Source organism: Salmo trutta, chromosome 40 (genome assembly GCF_901001165.1).
Source record: "Salmo trutta chromosome 40, fSalTru1.1, whole genome shotgun sequence".
In the NCBI taxonomy this organism is placed as follows: domain Eukaryota; kingdom Metazoa; phylum Chordata; class Actinopteri; order Salmoniformes; family Salmonidae; genus Salmo; species Salmo trutta.
The window spans coordinates 21,004,951-21,026,014 of record NC_042996.1 but is presented as its reverse complement, the minus strand read 5'-3'; the positions used below and the strand labels follow the sequence as shown (position 1 = coordinate 21,026,014).

At 43.5% G+C, this 21,064-nt stretch overlaps 1 protein-coding gene and 1 long non-coding RNA gene across 6 annotated transcripts in view; both read right to left on the bottom strand.

The window, feature by feature from the left end:
• Positions 1 to 8,284, bottom strand: part of LOC115180529 (ras association domain-containing protein 3) — a 57,025-nt gene extending 48,741 nt beyond the window's left edge. The window contains exon 1 of the mRNA XM_029742688.1: positions 7,722 to 8,284. Coding sequence (XP_029598548.1) covers positions 7,722 to 8,220 — 499 coding nt within the window. The 5' untranslated portion in view covers positions 8,221 to 8,284. The remainder of the gene's footprint in view (positions 1 to 7,721) is intronic.
• A 653-nt stretch (positions 8,285 to 8,937) lies between these two features.
• On the bottom strand, positions 8,938 to 18,937 carry LOC115180471 (uncharacterized). 5 transcript variants are annotated; one of them, XR_003873089.1, is made up of 6 exons: positions 18,855 to 18,937; positions 12,583 to 12,633; positions 10,864 to 10,971; positions 10,684 to 10,718; positions 10,452 to 10,565; positions 8,938 to 10,289 (listed from the first exon to the last, which is right to left on the bottom strand). It is a non-coding gene; the product is annotated as an uncharacterized LOC115180471 (long non-coding RNA). The 5 variants fall into 5 exon arrangements; XR_003873088.1 differs by lacking the exon at positions 10,684 to 10,718 and having other exon boundaries at positions 8,938 to 9,529; positions 10,019 to 10,289; XR_003873085.1 differs by lacking the exon at positions 10,684 to 10,718.
• Between the last annotated feature and the right edge of the window lie 2,127 nt (positions 18,938 to 21,064).

Here is a 21,064-nt window from a genome sequence, read left to right as displayed (position 1 = left end):
CTCACAGACTTTTACAGGTGGACCATTGAGAGCATCCTGTCAGTCTGTATCAACTGCACCGTCCGCAACCGCAGGGCTCTCTATAGGGTGGTGCGGTCAGCCCAACGCATCAGCGGGGGCACAATGCCTGCTCTCCAGGACATCTACAGCACCCGGTGTCACAGGAAGGCCAAGAAGATCATCAAGGACACCCGAGCCCCACTATCATCCAGAAGGTGAGGTCAGTACAGGTGCATCAAAACTGGGACCGAGAGACTGAAAAACAGCTTCTATCTCAAGGCTATCAGACTGTTAAATAGCCATCACTAGACGGCCTCCAACCAGTACCCTGCCCTGAACATAGTCACTGTCACTAGCCGGCTACAGACCGGTTACTCAATCCTGCACCTTATAGGATGCTGCCTTATGTACATAGACATGGGACACTGGTCACTTTAAAAATGTTTACATACTGTTTTACCCATTTCATATCCATATACTGTTGTCACGGGTGTCGTAGGGTAGAGACCAAGACGCAGCGGGAAAATGTACACTCATCTTCTTTTTATTGGTGAAGAAGGAAAACATGTATACAAAAACACTAACGAACTTGACAGTCTTGTCAGGCAAAACAGCTAAACAAGAACAATCTCCCACAAAAACCCATGAAAAACAAACTCCTAATTATAGGACCCCCAATCAGAGGCAACAATAACCAGCTGCCTCCAATTGAAGGTCCAACCCCAATTAACTAAACATAGAAATATACTAACATAGAACAATGACTAACAAACCCCGGACTAATAAATCAAATACCCCTCTACCTAAACACATACACAAAACACACCCTGAACCACATAAAACAAACACCCCCTGCCACGTCCTGACCAAACTACAATGACAAATAACCCCTATACTGGTCAGGACGTGACAGTACCCCCCCCCCCCAAAGGTGCAGACCCCGGATGCACTTCACACAAATAACGAAAATAAACCCCCAAAACAAAATAAATCCCAAAACTAAAGGGAGGGAAGGGAGGGTGGATGCCGTCACCGATGGCTCCTGTGCTACACCCCCCCCCTCCCCAAACCTCCTACAGTGGAGGTGGCTTAGGCTCAGGCCTTAATCCCCTACCTGACCAAACCACCCCCACTGCATACCTTTGCCAGAGGCCAGTCACTGAAGACCCTGGACTGTCCTCTGGGAGCTCCGGACTGTAGGCCGACTCACTCGGTTCCGGACTGTAGGCCGACTCACTCGGTTCCGGACTGTAGGCCGTCTCACTCGGTTCCGGACTGTAGGCCGTCTCACTCGGTTCCAGACTGTAGGCCGTCTCACTCGGTTCCAGACTGTAGGCCGTCTCACTCGGTTCCGGACTACACACTGTTGCCGGATACTCTGGACGGGGTACTGTTGCCGGATACTCTGGACGGGGTACTGTCGCCGGACACTCTGGACGGGGCACTGTCTCCGGACACTCTGGACGGGGCACTGTCTCCGGACACTCTGGACGGGGCACTGTCTCCGGACACTCTGGACGGGGCACTGTCTCCGGACACTCTGGACGGGGCACTGTCTCCGGACACTCTGGACGGGGAACTGTCGTCGGAAGCTCGGGACTGGGCTGACGCACTGGAAGCCTAATGCGTGGGGCTGGTAGTGGAGGTACCAGACTGGGGACACGCACCTCAAGGCTAGTGCGAGGAGCAGGAACAGGCCGAGTTGGACTGGGCTGACGCACTGGAAGCCTGGTGCGTGGTGCTGGTACCGGATGTGCCAGACTGAAGACACGCACCTCAGGGCTAGTGCGAGGAGCAGGAACAGGACAAGTTGGACTGGGCTGAACCACTGGAAGCCTGGTGCTGGTTTAGGAGATGCCAGACTATGGATACGCACCTCAGGGTCAGCACGAGAAGCAGGAACTGGATATACCGGGCCATGGGTAAGTACTGGAGGTCTGGAGCGCACCTCTTGCACAACCCGTCCTGGCTGGATAGAAATAGCAGCCCTGCACAAGCGGACTGCTGGTACAGGGCGAACTGGGCTGTGCAGAGGCCTGATGGTTGCCGTGCGTAGATCAGGCATAGGGTAGCCTGGGCCTAGGAGGCGCACTGGTGGCCAAATGCGCTGTGCAGGCATCCTCCTTCCAGGCTGGATGCCTGCTCTAGGGAACGCTCTAGGGAACGCTCGCACCGGACTGCATGGGCGAGGTCGTGCACACTTCCGCATACTCCGGCGCTCTCCCCTCCAGTTGCTTCCCATAATAAGCACGGGTGGTTGGCTTGCGGCTCAATCCTGGCCCCGCCAAACTACCCGTGTGCCCCGCCCCAAATCCTCCGGTGGGCGACGATATTCCCCAGCCTGGTGCCATGGTCCAGCCCCGTCCAGAATTTCCTCCCATGTCCATGATTCCCGACAGTCCTTCTGTTGTTGCTTCCTCCGCTGCTTGGTCTGTGGTTGGTGGGAGATTCTGTCACGGGTGTCGTAGGGTAGAGACCAAGACGCAGCGGGAAAATGTACACTCATCTTCTTTTTATTGGTGAAGAAGGAAACCACAAAACACGTATACAAAAACACTAACGAACTTGACAGTCTTGTCAGGCAAAACAGCTAAACAAGAACAATCTCCCCCCAAAAAAATATGAAAAACAAACTCCTAATTATAGGACCCTCAATCAGAGGCAACAATAACCAGCTGCCTCCAATTGAAGGTCCAACCCCAATTAACTAAACATAGAAATACAAAAGACTAGATAGAACATAGAAATATACTAACATAGAACAATGACTAACAAACCCCGGACTAATAAATCAAATACCCCTCTACCTAAACACATACACAAAACACACCCTGAACCACATAAAACAAACACCCCCTGCCACGTCCTGACCAAACTACAATAACAAATAACCCCTATACTGGTCAGGACGTGACAACTGTATTCTAGTCAGGTCCACCCTACTCAACTATTGCTGTACATTTACTATTGTATCCTACGTATTCCTCAGATAGAGTACATATTTTATCCGCATACTGTCCATAATGTCTATACATCCCATCACATACATACAGACCCCTTGACTTTTTCCACATTTTGTCAAATTACAGCCTTATTCTAAAATGTATTAAATAGTTTGTTTCAATAAATCTACACACAATACCCCATAATGACAAAGCAAACACAGGTTTTTCGATTTATTTATTTTTAATTTATTTATTTTTAAATAAAAATTTAAATATCACATTTACATAAGTATTCAGACCCATTACTCAGTACTGTCACGTCCTGACCAGCAGAGGGTGTAGTTGTGTAGTATTTTGGTCAGGACGTGGCAGAAGATGTCTGTGTATGTTTGTTCTGGGTTGTATGTTTCTATGTTGGTCTGTGTGGCTCCCGATCAGGGACAGCTGGTTATCGTTGTTCCTGATTGGGAGTCATATATTAGGTGTGTGTTTTTCACTTGGGTTGGTGGGTTGTTGCGCTAGCACTGCTATTATTTTTATGTATAGCCTGTTAGCCTGTCGTGAGTTGTTCTTGTTTATTGTTATGGTGTTCACTTTATTTAAAATAAATATTAAAGATGAGTATCCACATCCGCTTGCATTTTGGTCTCATGTTGACGACAACCGTTACAAGTACTTTGTTGAAGCACCTTTGGCAGCTATTACAGCATCAAGTCTTCTTGGGTTTGACGCTACAAGCTTGGCACACCTGTATTTGGGGAGTTTCTCCCGTTGTCCCACAGCCTGGAGGTGTGTTGGGTCATTGTCCTGTTGAAAAACAAATGATAGTCCCACTAAGCGCAAACCAGATGGGATGGCGTATTGCTGCAGAATGATGTGGTAGCCATGCTGGTTATGCGTGCCTTGAATTCTAAATAAATCACAGACAGTGCTGTCAGCAAAGCACCCCCACACCATCACACCTCCTCCTCCATGCTTCACGTGGGAACCACACAAGTGGAGAACATCCGTTCACCTACTCTGCGTCTCACAAAGACACAGCTGTTGGAACCAAAAATCTCAAATTTGGACTCATCAGACCAAAGGACAGATTTCCACCAGTCTAATGTCCATTGCTCGTGTTTCTTGGCCCAAGCAAGTATCTTCTTATTAGTGTCCTTTAGTAGTGGTTTCTTTGCAGTAATTCAACCATGAAGGCCTGATTCACGCAGTCTCCTCTGAACAATTGATGTTGAGATGTGTCTGTTACTTGAACTCTGTGAAGCATTTATTTGGGCTGCAATGTCTGAGGCTGGTAATTCTAATGAACTTATCCTCTGCAGCAGAGGTAAATCTGGGTCTTCCTTTCCTGTGGCAGTCCTCATGAGAGCCAATTACATCATAGCGCTTGATGAATTTTGCGACTGCCCTTGAAGAAACTTTCAAAGTTCTTGAAATTTTCCGCATTGACTGACCTTCATGTCTTAAAGTAAAGATGGACTGTCATTTCTCTTTGCTTATTTGAGATGTTCTTGCCATAATATGGACTTCGTCTTTTACCAAATAGGGCTATCTTCTGTATACTCCCCTACCTTGTCACAACACAATTGATTGGCTTAAACGGATTAAGAAGGAAAGACAATCCACAAATTAACAAGGGACACCTGTTAATTGAAATGCATTCCAAGTGACTACCTAACGAAGCTGGTTGAGAGAATGCCAAAAGTGTGCAAAGCTGTCATCAAGGCAACACGTGGCTACTTTGAAGAATCTCAAATATATTTTGATTTGTTTAAAACGTTTATGGGTTACTACATGATTCCATGTGTTATTTCATTGTTTTTATGTCTTCACTATTATTCTACAAATGTAGAACATAATAAAGAAAAACTCTTGAATGAGTAGGTGTGTCCAAACTTTTGACTGGTAACTGTACACACATATATATACACACACACACACACACACACACACACACACACACACACACACACACACACACACACACACACACACACACACACACACACACACACACACACACACACACACACACACACACACACACACACACACACACAGTGCATTCAGAAAGTATTCAACCCCTTCCCTTACTGTGGGGATGTTTCATCATGCTGTGTGAATATTTTTCAGCGGCAGGGACTGGGAGTCTAGTCAAAATATTTAATACATTTTAGAATAAGGCTATAACGTAACAAAATGTCAAGGTGTCTGAATACTTTCCGAATGCATATATACGCGTGGGACATTGCTCGTCCAAAAAATAATAATTTCTTCATTCCATTCTTTTACTTTTAGATTTGTGTGTATTGTTAGATATTACTACACTGTTGGAGCTAGGAACTCAAGCATTTCGCTACACCCGCAATAACATCTACTAAATATGTGTAATGTGACCAATAAAATTGTATTTGATAATTGAATAGCTCCTCCCCCCGACACAGAACCCCACAGGGAGGGAGTCAACTAAGTGCCAGAGCAGAAAACTTCACAACACCATTAAACATTCACTGAGTGGTCAGAACATACTGCTGCTTCTTTTTCCCTCCCACACCGGATCACCTGCTGCAACCTGAGTCCAGTCTCACCGTGGGGCTGAGGTGGACACAGTAGACACAGCTGTGAAAGTCACCTCTGTCCTCACAGCCCGATGTCACATTTGGGTTAACAGAAGGAATTTAGCTAGTTAGATTAGGATAAAGGACTGCTAGAGTTACATAGGGCAGGGGTCAGCAACGTAGAACCTGTGAGGCTTAGAGTTCTAATGGCCAAGTAAGGGTTCTAAAGACCAGGTTAGGGTTCTATTGCCTATAGAATTAGGAATAAGAATACTAATAATAATTTAATAGGATCTCTATACTATTGAATAGCTAACAGAATGGTTACTCACAGAGCCCTACACACTACGCACACGGATACTCCAACACACACACAAACACTCACTCCATTATTTGCGCACACACACACATAATAAGCACATTCATTTATACTGACTCTACACACACTCACTCAGATACAATCATCATATACATTGCTGCTACTCTGTTTATCATATATTCTGATGCCTAATCACCTTACCCACTGCATATCTACCTCTGTCGATCCAGTATCCCTGCGCATTGTAAATGTGGTACTGGAACTGACCCTGGATGCTTACTTGTTCTTATTTCTATATGTTGTGTGTTTTTGTTCAACCTTGTTATTTTTAGTATTACATTGTTATTGATAACTGCATTGTTGGGGTTGGAGTTTGCAAGAAAGGCTTTTCACTGTACTTGTGCATGTGACATTAAAACTTGAAAATGGTTCTATTGACCAGGTTAGGATTGTATTGACCTGAGTAGGGTTCTAATGGCCAGGTTAGGGTTCTAATGGCCAGGTTAGGGTTCTAATCATGATTGGGTTATTACCCGTTCTATGCCAGATGTGTAGAGGAGGAAATATTTTACAGCATATGCATTTACCCACTCTGTGTCTAGTTAAGCCACAACTGGACATTTGACCATCCTATTGCATAAGTCCACAACTTAATGTAACATAGGCCAACAGCAGAGGCCTGTAAGCAACCGTATCAGACAACTGCAGAATGACATGACAATGTGGAGAGGTGCTTTAAAACCATCAACGTACAAGCGATGCTTTTACACGTGTGATGACTGATGGTACACTAGGCACAGACGTCAGTTCAACGTCTAGTTTTGATTTCCATTTGGTTGAGTTGTCAACTAATGTGAATTCAACGTGAAATCAACAACAACTGTCACCATGTCATTGGATTTAGGTTAAAATAAATGCCCTTAAGTTGATGACTTTTTGCAAATCCAATCCGTTTTCACCATTGATTCAACGTCATCACATAGATTTTAGTGGTTGAAATGACGTGGAAACAACGTTGATTCAACCAGTTTTTGCCCAGTGGGGAGTAATGAAGCAATGATAGGAGTAACAACAAGAATATATTGAATCAATCAACAGTAAACAGGTTCCTATGACATTAGCTTGAGGGAGGGAGTGAGTATCAGTGGAAGAATGCAGAGAGAGCTGAGCCGAGAGGAATGGATGCGTTTTCCCTTCAAACCAGTTTATCAGCATGGTGAGTGAGAGTGAGTAGAGCCTGGCCCTGTGTAGGAGTAGTCTGTATGTAGCCATGCCTTTCTGAACATGTACAGCCTACAGAAAGTATTCGCAGCCTTTGACTTTTCCCGTGGTTGTCTAGCAATGATCAACAATCAATTTGACAAAGCTTGAATATTTTTTTTAAGAATAATGGGCAAATGTTGCACAATCCATGTGTGGAAAGTTCTTAGACTTAAACCAGAAAACACTCACAGCTTTAAATCGCTGCCAAAGGTGCTTTTACAAAGTATTGACTCAGGGGTGTGAATACTTATGTATTTGAGATATTTCTGTATTTCATTTTGAATACATTTGCAAAAATGTCTAAACAAGTTTCTACTTTGTCATTATGGGGTACTGTGTGTAGATGGGTGATAAAAAAATACATTTAGAATTCTGGCTTAACACAACAAAATGTGGAATAAGCCAAGAGGTATGAATACTTTCTGACGGCACTGTATGTGTTTACATACCGATTGTATAAAGCCTGTAAGAAAGTCTAGATTCATAAGGCAGTGTATCCAGTTAAGTCATTAAATTGATAAGCTTTATACCTTGAGGCTATCTGTTAACCAGTATGTTGTCTGCTGTAGTAGATGCTATTGGAGTTAAGACAGTCAAACGATCTCACCTGAAACATGACACAGTAGTAGAACTCACCTGAACACATTAGGGAGAAGCGGAGGATGTACTCGCAGCACACATCGCACCATGCGCCCGAAAGACCTAGGTTGAAGGTGTGTCCCTCCCCGCTCTCCTCCCTCGCCCGGGAGTTTCTCTCACTGGGGGAGAATATGGTCCTCACATCCGGGGGCTTGAACCCCCTTTTCCTACTGCCGCGGCCAGGGCAGCCGTTCTCAGCGGGGTTCATCACCTTCACCGGGCCCGGTCTGCTCTCCGGATCCGGTCTTCTCTCTACAAGGTTTGGTAACGAGTCTGCTCTTCTCTCGCTCCAGACTGCCTCGATGCTCTCCAGCCTGCGGCTTGGAGGAGAGATATGCCTCCGGACGGCTCTGGCCCCATTCACTTTCAAATGGTGCATACTGGGCGGGTTGAACAATTCCCCTCGACTATAGTCCACCGTCTTCGTCCTCTGTGTCAGTGGTGATTTATTAACGAAATCCAGAGCTATCGGTGAGTACTTCCTACTTTGGTGCATGGTGTTACATTACCACGCACTCTCCCGAGCACACAAGCGACAGCAATGGTGAGTCTTGGGCGTTTCACAGGTGAGTTACAGAACAAGGTTGGCCCTGCATGTTGAAATCCACATTATGTGAATAAATGACGCTGCATCTTCTCTCTGGCCTGTATGTGTCTTCCTGTTGTCTTGTAAGCAGGTTGAGCAGGTGCAGGACATGGGGTTGGGTTCATTTCAGTACAGACCCCAAGAAATCCCCCCTCCCTCCATGAGTGACATACCTGTACAGGTATGCTGTGCATGATGATCTTGAGATTGCATTTCAATATAATTACCATTTTGGTCATAAATCATTTCACACAATGTTATGAGTCTTTTCAGTATTTTATTTTACTAGGCAAGTCAGTTAAGGACAAATTCTTATTTACAATGACGGCCTACCCCGGCCAAACCCGGATGACGCTGGGCCAATTGTGCGGACTCCCAATCACGGCCAGTTGTGAAACAGCCTGGATTCGAAACCAGGGTCTGTAGTGACGCCTCTAGCACTGAGATGCAGTGCCTTAGACCTCTGAACCAGGGTCTGTAGTGACGCCTCTAGCACTGAGATGCAGTGCCTTAAGACCTCTGCGCCACTCAGGAGCCCAGTAGATCTATTTTTATTAAATAAATTAATAACAAATCAAACAGTCACAAAGCTGTCTAAATCAGTGTTAACATTGAACGCTATAATCATAACATGGAATTTGTTTAATTATTCTTAAACAAATAAGGCAGACATTCCATTGCATAGACTCTGCACACAGAATTACCGTTTGACCATAAACCACTCAGAATAGTAGCACTTCCATACAGTATACGTAGGCTACAGTAGCTGCCCCAGTCTTTGGTCCAGTCATGATTTAACCATATAGTGGTTCCATCTCTGGATCAACTGAGGACATGTCCTGGAGGTCTGGAATGTTGACATCTTTGGCAATGTTGCTTTATGTAAACATTATTTGGATCTGACAGTATAGGCTTATCAAGAATCAAGGTAAGACCCAGATGCAGACTGTCGAAGTAACCCTGTTTATTGTAGCAAACAGGGGCATGCAAAGACAGGTCAAGGCAGGCAGGGGTCGAAAATCAAGGTTTAGGCAAAGGTACAGAACGGCAGGCAGACTCAGGGTCAGGCAGGGTTCTGTAATCCAGAGGTGGAGCAAAGGTGCAGGCTCAGGCAGAGAGGTCAGGCATCGGTCAAAACCAGGAGGACTAGCAAAGCAAGGGTTGGAAACAATAGCCGCTGACAGGAAAACCGCTGGTAAGCTTGAACGAACAAGACAAACTGGCAACAAACAAGACAGAGAACACAGGTATAAATACACAGGTGATAATAGGGAAGATGGGCGACACCTGGGGGGAGGAGGAGACAAGCACAGGGACAGGTGAAACAGATCACGGCGTGATGAGGCTAGATCAATGGTACGCAGTCTCATCATCATTATTCTTACAATAAAAAAGAAAGTAAATAAGTAAATATAATGTAAAATTATACAAGTAAATATGTTTCATTCAACAGATTTGTCTATTTTTTTTACATTCCTATAGTCCCAATTAAAATGTTGTAACAAAAACACCTGAATACTGTACTTTCATATACATTCTTATATCATATACATTTATAATTCAAAAGATGGAATGGGCCTTGAGATGAACAGTTTCCCTCATATCCTATGGCTCTGGAAGACAGTCATCTATATCTATATGTCTATGTACATGTTTCTTTGTGCAAAATCAATGTTTAATTGGGCGTGCAATAATAGCAATACATTACCCTGAGTTGAAACTTCTCTAGGGGTTAGGGCTGGGGTTAGAGAGCTAGATCCCAATTATCCACCCTTTCCCGTCATAGATTTAACAATGGTGGGAACTGCCTTTAGCCAGTAATTACGCCAATCAAATTCTGATCCATGACAGAAAATGTGCAAGTGCATACTTTGGGAAAAGAGTGGATAATCGGGAAGAAGACAATGGGGGTATAGAACGGGGAAAATCCCTCTGGCTCAGTCGACTTCATCCTCATCATCATTCACAAAAGCTTCCTCCTGTTGAGAGAGAAATTAAAACTGTATTGATCGTTGCTCAACATCTCACAAAATAGCATTGATATTTTTGTCAGCTTTAGATCATTGATAAGAGCAAGAAGGTGGAACTCCAGTACTATAGGCAATATATATATATATATATATATATCTGTTTGTACATACATATCCACCTTGCTGTCTGGCCCAGGAAGAGAAGTGATCCTGCAGGTATTTGGCTCCGAAGCCCAGCACCCAGCTCATAGGGAGGCTGTCCACTGCTTACAGGCGACTGGTCACCTGGTGGAGCAGAGAGGGCTGAGACTTTTGACACAAAATGGCTGCTTTGCGCCAATGGGTATACATGCTCGTGGTACTCCAATGGGTGATTTAGCCGCATACAATGTAAAGCACTTACAGGGACAGTTTCCATGACTCAGATTAAGCGTATTCCTGGAGTAAAAAAACACTTTCAATTAGGATTCTTGAGCATGCTTTTTAGTCCAGGACTAGGTTTAAATATATGTCTGGGAAACTGCCCATTAGTGTTAGAAAATGGGTTGGGGAAAAAACATTCTTATGTAACTGTCATGATTACCTATCAACTCAGGGCGATTTGGGCCTTGGGTGACCCATGAGTGCTGGTAGAGATGGTCCTCTCATAGAAGCCAAACAGCTCTGCCGACAGTGAGGCGTCCTTCAGGACCTGACAGGATAAAGGACAGTAAAGTTTACACCCCATCCCAACAAGTATTTTCTGGGTGAATGCCTGTGTGATGAAAAATGAATGCACCACCATCTCTTCCATGTTTCTCTTTGTGAGGGGAGGACAGGGCAACAACCACTATAAACATGCCATCACTAAAACCCAAGCTGTGTTCGAATACCCATACTAACATACTGTATACTACATACTTAATGCGTATATACCACATACTATAGTTCATTTTAGTATACTGTAAATTAACAGTATCCTTTCAGTTGAGCATATTAGCTATTCGCCTGTCTACGGGAAGTTGATGCTGTTGCTATGCAACCTCTTGCTAGCTAGTTAGCATAACACATTACTAGTTAGACATTTTACGACTTCGGGTGGGTTCTTAAATTCAATCTGGAGTGCCAGCGTGCGCTTGTAAATTCAGAGCGTTTCGCTCTCGGAGCGGACACTGGACGCTCGGGCCGAGGAGTAGTGTTGATTTGAGCGTTCTGACCTTACTACAGCAGTCAAGCACCCATGCTAACGTTGGCTAGCTTGCTTGCTAGCTACTTCCAGAAACAAATGAGACCACTCTGACCATTTTACTCACCCTAGCACAGCTGGTTAGGCAGTTTTCGTGTTGTCCAGAGCGTTGGTGACTAAATGTGCTGCTGGCAACAATTTAATAACTTTTTTTTGCCGACGTTTACTGACACCGGCCATATTCAACGGGTGTTGAGCGCTCGTAAATTCATTATTCTGCACTCTGCTCTGCGGTACACTCAGACGAAATCGGAGTAGATAGCCAGAGCGAATTTACGAAAGCACCCGAATATCCATTGAGAACGCACAACGACTATAACATTTAGCTAAACAAATAATGACGGGAATAATCAATTCAATAAAACTATGCCACGGGTAGTTAGATAGCCTATAGTTAATATACGTTTGATGTATAAGTAGCCAACTAACATACCGGTACATGCTGTAATGACATGGTTCGTAAAGACAGCGTAGCTAACAAATTGTCAGCCAACATAACGTGTAAGGTAACTTATTTGAAAAGTAATTACTTTCTTACATTGGTCAACATTTTCTTAACATGTCATAATTATTTGTACATATTTTGCGCCATGTTCTTCAAATCTGAAAACACTGAGCCACGCCCATTTCCGGAAGAATTGCATTATGGGCCCTAAAGTACATATAGTTTGGCAAATTTAGTACAACATCCGGGAACTTTTGGCATACTAACTATATTCATACTATGACCAATAAGCATACTATTTTCTCAATTGACGCCACAAATAGTACAGTTAGTATAGCCTAGTGGTTAGAGCATTGGACTAATAACTGAAAGGTTGCAAGATCGAATCCCCGAGCTGACAAGGTAAAAATCCGTCATTCTGCCCCTGAACAAGGCAGTCAACCCACTGTTCCTAGGCCGTCATTGAAAATTATAATTTGTTCATAACTGACTTGCCTGGTAAAATAAAATAGTATTCAGACACAACTCCAGTCTTGCAGATGGACTACTATTATCTGTGTGTAGAGGGACACCAAGTGGGCAGAGACAGAACTACACAATCACACTGGATCTACCTTCCTGCCATATTTAACCTCCTCATTGAGTTTGTCTCCCACTCCTCTCAGCAGCAGCCCCACCAGTCTCTATAAAGCAGAGATAGAAGAGGGTAAGGGGTAAAAAAAAACAAAGAGTTCAGGGTCATATTCATTTAAGGCACATCATATGACAACGTTTTGAGACGTAAAATAAAAATGAGCGATTCTTATTAGATAAGTTCAGGTAGTCCCTCCCTTTTTCAGTCCCTTTTCTTCCATTTGGTGCCTAATGAATACAACCCAGGTATGGCGGCTGAGTCGGCCTTATACCTTCCTTTCCGTCAGTCTCCAGGCCCCCAGGATTGAAGCTCCCTCCACCTCCAGCTCATCTCCACAATGAACCCAAAACAGACACACACAGCTTGGCATTGCTGTTCGCCATCTCCCTAAGCAAAAATAAACAAACAAACCACAACAGGAAGTGAGTGTATAGCTGCAACATCCTCCATTACACAAATGTGACAATATTGATGTGTAAGTTCTATACAATTTAAAAACAGTTTATGAACGTATAATTTCCCGGAAGAGTGCAATGCACAGTCAGCCCTAACAGGACATTGGGAATGGAGAATGAGAATTTTCATTGCAAAAACATTAAAACAAGCCTTTAGAAAGCAGCAACACTCATGTAGTGGTAAAGGACATAACTTTGATGCCAAAAAAATGGGAAGACAACATGCCAAGGCATGCCCTTTTGTCATGTGACTTGAGTTTTCTCAGTTTGACAAATTACATCAAAGGTGGCAGGTAGCATAGCGGATAGGGCTTTGGGCCAGTAACTGAAAGGTTGCTAGTTTGAATCCCCAAGGTGCCCTTGAGCAAAGCATTTGGGATATGCAATTTTTTTTTTATATATTTCCAATACGCGTATAATACACACTTGTAGCCTACATGTGTGAAATAGACAAATATAAGCACCCACCAAATTATAATTATTTTAGATACAAAATGTTTTGTCCCGAATGTCATAAATAGTAGGGTGTCCAATCAAAAAATTGTCCAATCACCTTACTTTGCTACCTGACAACTTTATTTTTGGTTTTTCTCTCACTCAACTTTTTTTTTTTCATTAAATTTTTTCACTCCGGATGCTTTATCTGGACGTGGTTCGTCAGGACCTCCATCAGCCGAAGCTAAGTAGTAACATTAACATGAGTCCCAGTGTTGCCAACTTAGCAACTTTGTCGCTATATTTAGCGAGTATTCAGACTCCTGCAGTGTCACATTTTCAAAAAAGCGACTAGCGACAAATCTAGCGACTTTTTCTGGTGTTATTGGAGAGTTTGGAGACTCTGACATGAAAGCACGTATCGTTCTTACTCTTCTCAACGAGCAGAGGGTGCTGCCGTGGGCCCCACCCCCATCCCCACCCCCGTCGCTGGTTGAAAACTGTTTTCTGCCCCTCCCAAAAGATAGAATTTGTAGATAATTGGCCCTCTTTCTGGGACTCACCCACAAACAGGACCAAGCCTGGCCTGTTGAGGAGTGACGGACTCCATCCTAGCTGGAGGGGTGCTCTCATCTACGAACATAGACGGGGCTCTAACTCCCCTAGCTCCACAATGACATAGGGTGCAGGCCAGGCAGCAGGCTGTTAGCCAGCCTGCCAGCTTAGTGGAGTCTGCCACTAGCACAGTCAGTGTAGTCAGCTCAGCTATCTCCATTGAGACCGTGTCTGTGCTTCGACCTAGGTTGGCCAAAACTAAACATGGCAGTGTTCGCCTTAGCAATCTCACTGGAATAAAGACCTCCTCCATTCCTGCCATTATTGAAAGAGATCGTGATACCTCACATCTCAAAATAGGGCTACTTAATGTTAGATCCCTCACTACCAAGGCAGTTATAGTCAATTAACTGATCATAATCTTGATGTGATTGGCCTGACTGAAACATGGCTTAAGCCTGATGAATTTACCGTGTTAAATGCGGCCTCACCTCCTGGTTACACTAGTGACCATATCCCCCGTGCATCCCGCAAAGGAGGAGGTGTTGCTAACATTTACGATAGCAAATTTCAATTTCCAAAAAAACCCAATGTTTTTGTCTTTTGAGCTTCTAGTCATGAAATCTACGCAGCCTACTCAATCACTTTTTATAGCTACTGTTTACAGGCCTCCTGGGCCATATACAGCGTTCCTCACTGAGTTCCCTGAATTCCTATCGGACCTTGTAGTCATAGCAGATAATATTCTAATTTTTGGTGACTTTAATATTCACATGGAAAAGTCCACAGACCCACTCCAAAAGGCTTTCGGAGCCATCATCGACTCAGTGGGTTTTGTCCAACATGTCTCCGGACCTACTCACTGCCACAGTCATACTCTGGACCTAGTTTTGTCCCATGGAATAAATGTTGTTTTTTCCTCATAATCCTGGACTATCGGACCACCATTTTATTACGTTTGCAATTGCAACAAATAATCTGCTCAGACCCCAACCAAGGATCATCAAAAGTTGTGCTATAAATTCTCAGACAACCCAAAGATTCCTTGATGCCCTCCCAGACGCCCTCTGCCTACCCAAGGACATCAGAGGACAAAAATCAGTTAACCACCTAACTGAGAAACTCAATTTAACCTTGCGCAATACCCTAGATGCAGTCGCACCCCTAAAAATTAAAAACATTTGTCATAAGAAACTAGCTCCCTGGTATACAGAAAATACCCGAGCTCTGAAGCAAGCTTCCAGAAAAATGGAACGGAAATGGCGCCACACCAAACTGGAAGTCTTCCGAATAGCTTGGAAAGACAGTAGCGTGCAGTATCGAAGAGCCCTCACTGCTGCTCGATCATCCTATTTTTCAAACTTAATTGAGGAAAATAAGAACAATCCAAAATGTATTTTTGATACTGTCGCAAAGCTAACGAAAAAGCAGCATTCCCCAAGAGAGAATGGCTTTCACTTCAGCAGTGATAAATTCATTAACTTCTTTGAGGAAAAGATCATGATCATTAGAAAGCAAATTACGGACTTCTCTTTAAATCTGAATATTCCTCCAAAGCTCAGTTGTCCTGAGTTTGCACAACTCTGCCAGGACCTAGGATCAAGGGAGACACTCAAGTGTTTTAGTACTATATCTCTTGACACAATGATGAAAATAATCATGGCCTCTAAACCTTCAAGCTGCATACTGGACCCTATTCCAACTGAACTACTGAAAGAGCTGCTTCCTGTGCTTGGCCCTCCTATGTTGAACATAATAAACGGCTCTCTATCCACGGGATATGTACCAAACTCACTAAAAGTGGCAGTAATAAAGCCTCTCTTGAAAAAGCTAAACCTTGACCCAGAAAATATAAAAAACTATCGGCCTATATCGAATCTCCCATTCTTTAAAAAAAAAAAAAAAAAGCTGTTGCGCAGCAACTCACTGCCTTCCTGAAGACAAACAATGTATACGAAATGCTTCAGTCTGGTTTTAGACCCCATCATAGCACTGAGAATGCACTTGTGAAGGTGGTAAATTACCTTTTAATGGAGTCAGACCGAGGCTCTGCATCTGTCCTCGTGCTCCTAGACCTTATTGCTGCTTTTGATACCATCGATCACCACATTCTTTTGGAGAGATTGGAAACCCAAATTGGTCTACACGGACAAGTTCTGGCCTGGTTTAGATCTTATCTGTTGGAAAGATATCAGTTTGTCTCTGTGGATGGTTTGTCCTCTGACAAATCAACTGTAAATTTCGGTGTTCCTCAAGGTTCCGTTTTAGGACTACTATTGTTTTCACTATATATTTTACCTCTTGGGAATGTCATTCGAAAACATAATGTTAACTTTCACTGCTATGCGGATGACATACAGCTGTATATTTCGATGAAACATGGTGAAGCCCCAAAATTGCCCTCGCTGGAAGCCTGTGTTTCAGACATAAGGAAGTGGATGGCTGCAAATGTTCTACTTTTACACTCGGACAAAACAGAGATGCTTGTTCTAGGTCCCAAGAAACAGAGATCTTCTGTTGAATCTGACAATTAATCTTGATGGTTGTACAGTCGTCTCAAATAAAACTGTGAAGGACCTCGACATTACTCTGGACCCTGATCTCTCTTTTGACGAACATATCAAGACTGTTTCAAGGACAGCTTTTTTCCATCTATGTAACATTGCAAAAATCTGAAATGTTCTGTCCAAAAATGATGCAGAAAATGTAATCCATGCTTTTGTTACTTCTAGGTAATGCTCTACTTTCCGGCTACCCGGATGAAGCACTAAATAAACTTCAGGTAGTGCTAAACACGGCTGCTAGAATCCTGACTAGAACCAAAAAATGTGATCATATTAATCCAGTGCTAGCCTCCCTACAGTGGCTTCCTGTTAAGGTAAGGGCTGATTTCAAGGTTTTACTGCTAACCTACAAAGCATTACATGGGCTTGCTCCTACCTATCTTTCTGATTTGGTCCTGCCGTACATACCTACATGTACGCTATGGTCACAAGACGCAGGCCTCCTAATTGTCCCTAGAATTTCTAAGCAAACAGCTGGAGGCAGTGCTTTCTCCTATAGAGCTCAATTTTTATGGAATGGTCTGCCTACCCATGTGAGAGACGCAGACTCAGTCTCAACCTTTAAGTCTTTACTGAAGACTCATCTCTTCAGTAGGTCCTATAATTGAGTGTAGTCTGGCACAGGAGTGTGAAGGTGAACGGAAAGGCACTGGAGCAACGAACCGCCCTTGCTGTCTCTGCCTGGCCGGTTCCCCTCTCCACTTGGATTCTCTGCCTCTAACCCTATTACAGGGGCTGAGTCACTGGCTTACTGGTGCTCTTCCATGCTGTCCCTAGGAGGGGTGTGTCACTTGAGTGGGTTGAGTCACTGACGTGGTCTTCCTGTCTGGGTTGGCGCCCCCCTTGGGTTGTGCCGTGGCGGAGATGTTTGTGGGCTATACTCGGCCTTGTCTCAGGATGGTAAGTTGGTGGTTGAAGATATCCCTCTAGTGGTGTGGGGGCTGTGCTTTGGCAAAGTGGTTGGGGTTATATCCTGCCTGTTTGGCCCTGTCCGGGGGTATCATCGGATGGGGCCACAGTGTCTCCTGACCCCTCCTGTCTCAGCCTCCAGTATTTATGCTGCTGTAGTTTATGTGTCGGGGGGCTAGGGTCAGTCTGTTATATCTGGAGTATTTCTCCTGTCTTATCTGGTGTCCTGTGTGAATTTAAGTATGCTCTCTCTAATTCTCTCTTTCTCTCTCTCAGAGGACCTGAGCCCTAGGACCATGTCTCAGGACCACCTGGCCTAATGACTCCTTGCTGTCCCCAGTCCACCTGGCCGTGCTGCTGCTCCAGTTTCAACTGTTCTGCCTGCGGCTATGGAACCCTGACCTGTTCACCGGACGTGCTACCTGTCTCAGACCTGCTGTTTTCAACTCTCTAGAGACAGCAGGAGCGGTAGAGATACTCTCAATGATCGGCTATGAAAAGCCAACTGACATTTACTCCTGAGGTGCTGACCTGTTGCACCCTCGACAACTACTGGGATTATTATGAACATTTGAACATCTTGGCCATGTTCTGTTATAATCTCCACCCGGCACAGCCAGAAGAGGACTGGCCACCCCTCATAGCCTGGTTCCTCTCTAGGTTTCTTCCTAGGTTTTGGCCTTTCTAGGGAGTTTTTCCTAGCCACCGTGCTTCTACACCTGCATTGCTTGCTGTTTGGGGTTTTAGGCTGGGTTTCTATACAGCACTTTGAGATATCAGCTGATGTAAGAAGGGCTATATAAATACATTTGATTTGATTTGAAAAACGCATATTTTTACCAACGGCTAAAATGAATTGTTAATTGTTGTAGATACTCCTCTAAGAAAACCAATGGCCCAAACCTCATGTCTCTAACATAATCCATTAAAAAATTATTGGAGTGGATAATTCAATGGAGGCCAGAAGAAAAAAAAGAGGTAAAAAATCAGGTAAATAGCATCGCGTCAATTACGCTGGATGCTGTGTGAGAATTAAGGCAAACTGACAGGCTCACTGTTGAACTCATCACCTTACTTCTCGAATCCGGAGGACTTAAAACAATATCGAGCTAAGATATATATCGACTTTGAGACATTACATGTAGTATTTTCATATTTTAGTATACGATTTTCATATTAATGCGAAATTCCCGTTAGGAAGATTTCTCACAAAAACAAGCATATCTCTGAAATACCAGGCGCATACTGGGAAACTGGACAGAAAAACTTTCACGATGACAAAGTTTTAACAAAGTTTAAGTTATTAAATTGGCACTTACTTATTTATCAAATAAAAAGCTAGGCCTACTTACGTGTACTACGCCTGCGCCAGTTGGCGAAGTTTTAAGTTATAAATTCGCGGTGAATGAGCGTTCTTCTGATTCTTAAAACTCTCATTCTGCCTGCTGTATGTCGGACTGACTCCCAGTGGTTATTTATAACCTGTCTTCCGTAAACATCAGAGCAGTGTTTTAATGTGGTCGAAATTGAAACCAAATTGGTCTGTTGGAATGACAGAGTTTTTTAACTACAATGTGAGAAACTCCAAATAGTGACACGTCAACCCAGTGATAACAGTTAGTCAGATTATTTAGAAAAACAAAGCAATGATACCTCTATTCGATCTATTCTTCTAAATTGATAGTTATTCAGATATTAGGACACAATTGTACAATCTGGTGGGGTTTGGAATATTCCTAATGTCTATCAAATGTATCCCCTTCCAAAAAGAATACATACTTTAACTGCTCGCCAGTCTGTTCCCTTTCTGTACAGGCCATATCAACCTGCTTGGTGTAGTGGGTAAAGGTTGTGACTATAGTGCAGGTATAGTCTATGACTGATAAAAGTCTGAGTGGATAGAGCAATTCAGTTAGCCACCTTCAAAATGGGCAACGATAATATTATATTCTATCCCCTAAGGAAATCCCCTGCGTTAGTTTTAGCAGGCACACATGATATTGAATCACACTACTATTTGTCTTCTAGCCCCAACTCAACAACACACAATCAATCAAAACACAGGAAATGATGTCAGAGGCAAGCAATAGTATGTTCTCCTGGAAATATGCCTCATTATCTGGAGTCTTCCCCTGTGACAAATACCGTTGGCTAGCCTACCACACACATGGTTATAACATGTTTTGTTGTGACTCATTCTGTTGTAGCCTAATCATAGCCTAATCATAGGCCTATTATGGAAGTACATTTCCTTGGAAAGATAACTGACTGTGCTTCTCCACCCATGCATAGGCTATAGCCTACTCTATTTTGAGATCACACTCGCACTGATCTCGCAGGTATGGCTACTGAACTGGAAGCAGCAAGAATGATGACAGCGACACTGGCATAGGCCTATAGGATATAGCCTACCTTTTGGGAGGATGACTTGCAGGCAGAGACAAATTAATGGGTAATCAATATTTATTGAAAATGAAAAGGGGCAACGCTCGCTCACCATAGTAACCTAACCTATGTGCGAGTTGTGTCTTTTTCCTTTTCAATGATGATTATATTTTTGGATTGCACTTCGACTCACGTTGGTTGAGCTCCCTCCAATTCTTTCCATTAACAATATTTATTTACAGACTCTGTAGTAAACTGCAGTCTAAACATATTTACGTTAATTTCATATTCAAGTTTACTGCCACTTGATTCTCCGCCCATGTAGGCAGCCTACTCTATTTCAATGAGACTACATATACTTGTAATGGTTGTCGTCTAGAATAGAGGACCAAAACGCAGCAGGAATGTGGATGCTCATCTTGTATTTATTTTAACTAAAGAGAACACCAAAATAACAACACGGAAAAACGCACGAACAACAAAACAGTCTTGTCATGCTCACACAGGCAAAACAAGAAACAATCTCCCACAAACACTAAACCAAACACATATCCATATATAGGACTCCCAACCAGAGGCAACGAGAAAACACCTGCCTCCAATTGAGAGTCCAACCCCAATAAACCAGACATAGAAATACAAAAGACCAGAGACCACATAGAAATACAAACATAGAACATTACCCAAAAACCCGGAAATAATAAATCAAACGCCCTACTAAATAAACCACCACCCCGAACCACATAAAACAAATACCCTCTGCCACGTCCTGACCAAACTACAATAACAAATAACCCTTATACTGGTCAGGACGTGACAATACTAGGCACAAGGGCTGCAAAGGGTCGGGAAGTTAAGCCGTGGAATTTAGGGAATTGTGCTTAAATCATCAAAAAAGTTAGTTTATAACAGTGATCCTTTTTTTGTGGGATACACATAAGGCAACTATAGGTCTTGTGGCATATTTTGGTTAAACTATCCCCAATTCAATGGAATTGCAACCCTCTGCATGCATAGTGCATTCTTCCATCACATGTGCAGTGCACTCTTCCATCACATGTACAGCTGATTCTCAAGATCTTGCACAATCATGAGACGCTATAGCCCACACTACTACAATGTCTGAGCCAAGGACTACATGCTTTCTGGTAAGTTATGATTACAATACTGGGTGGGG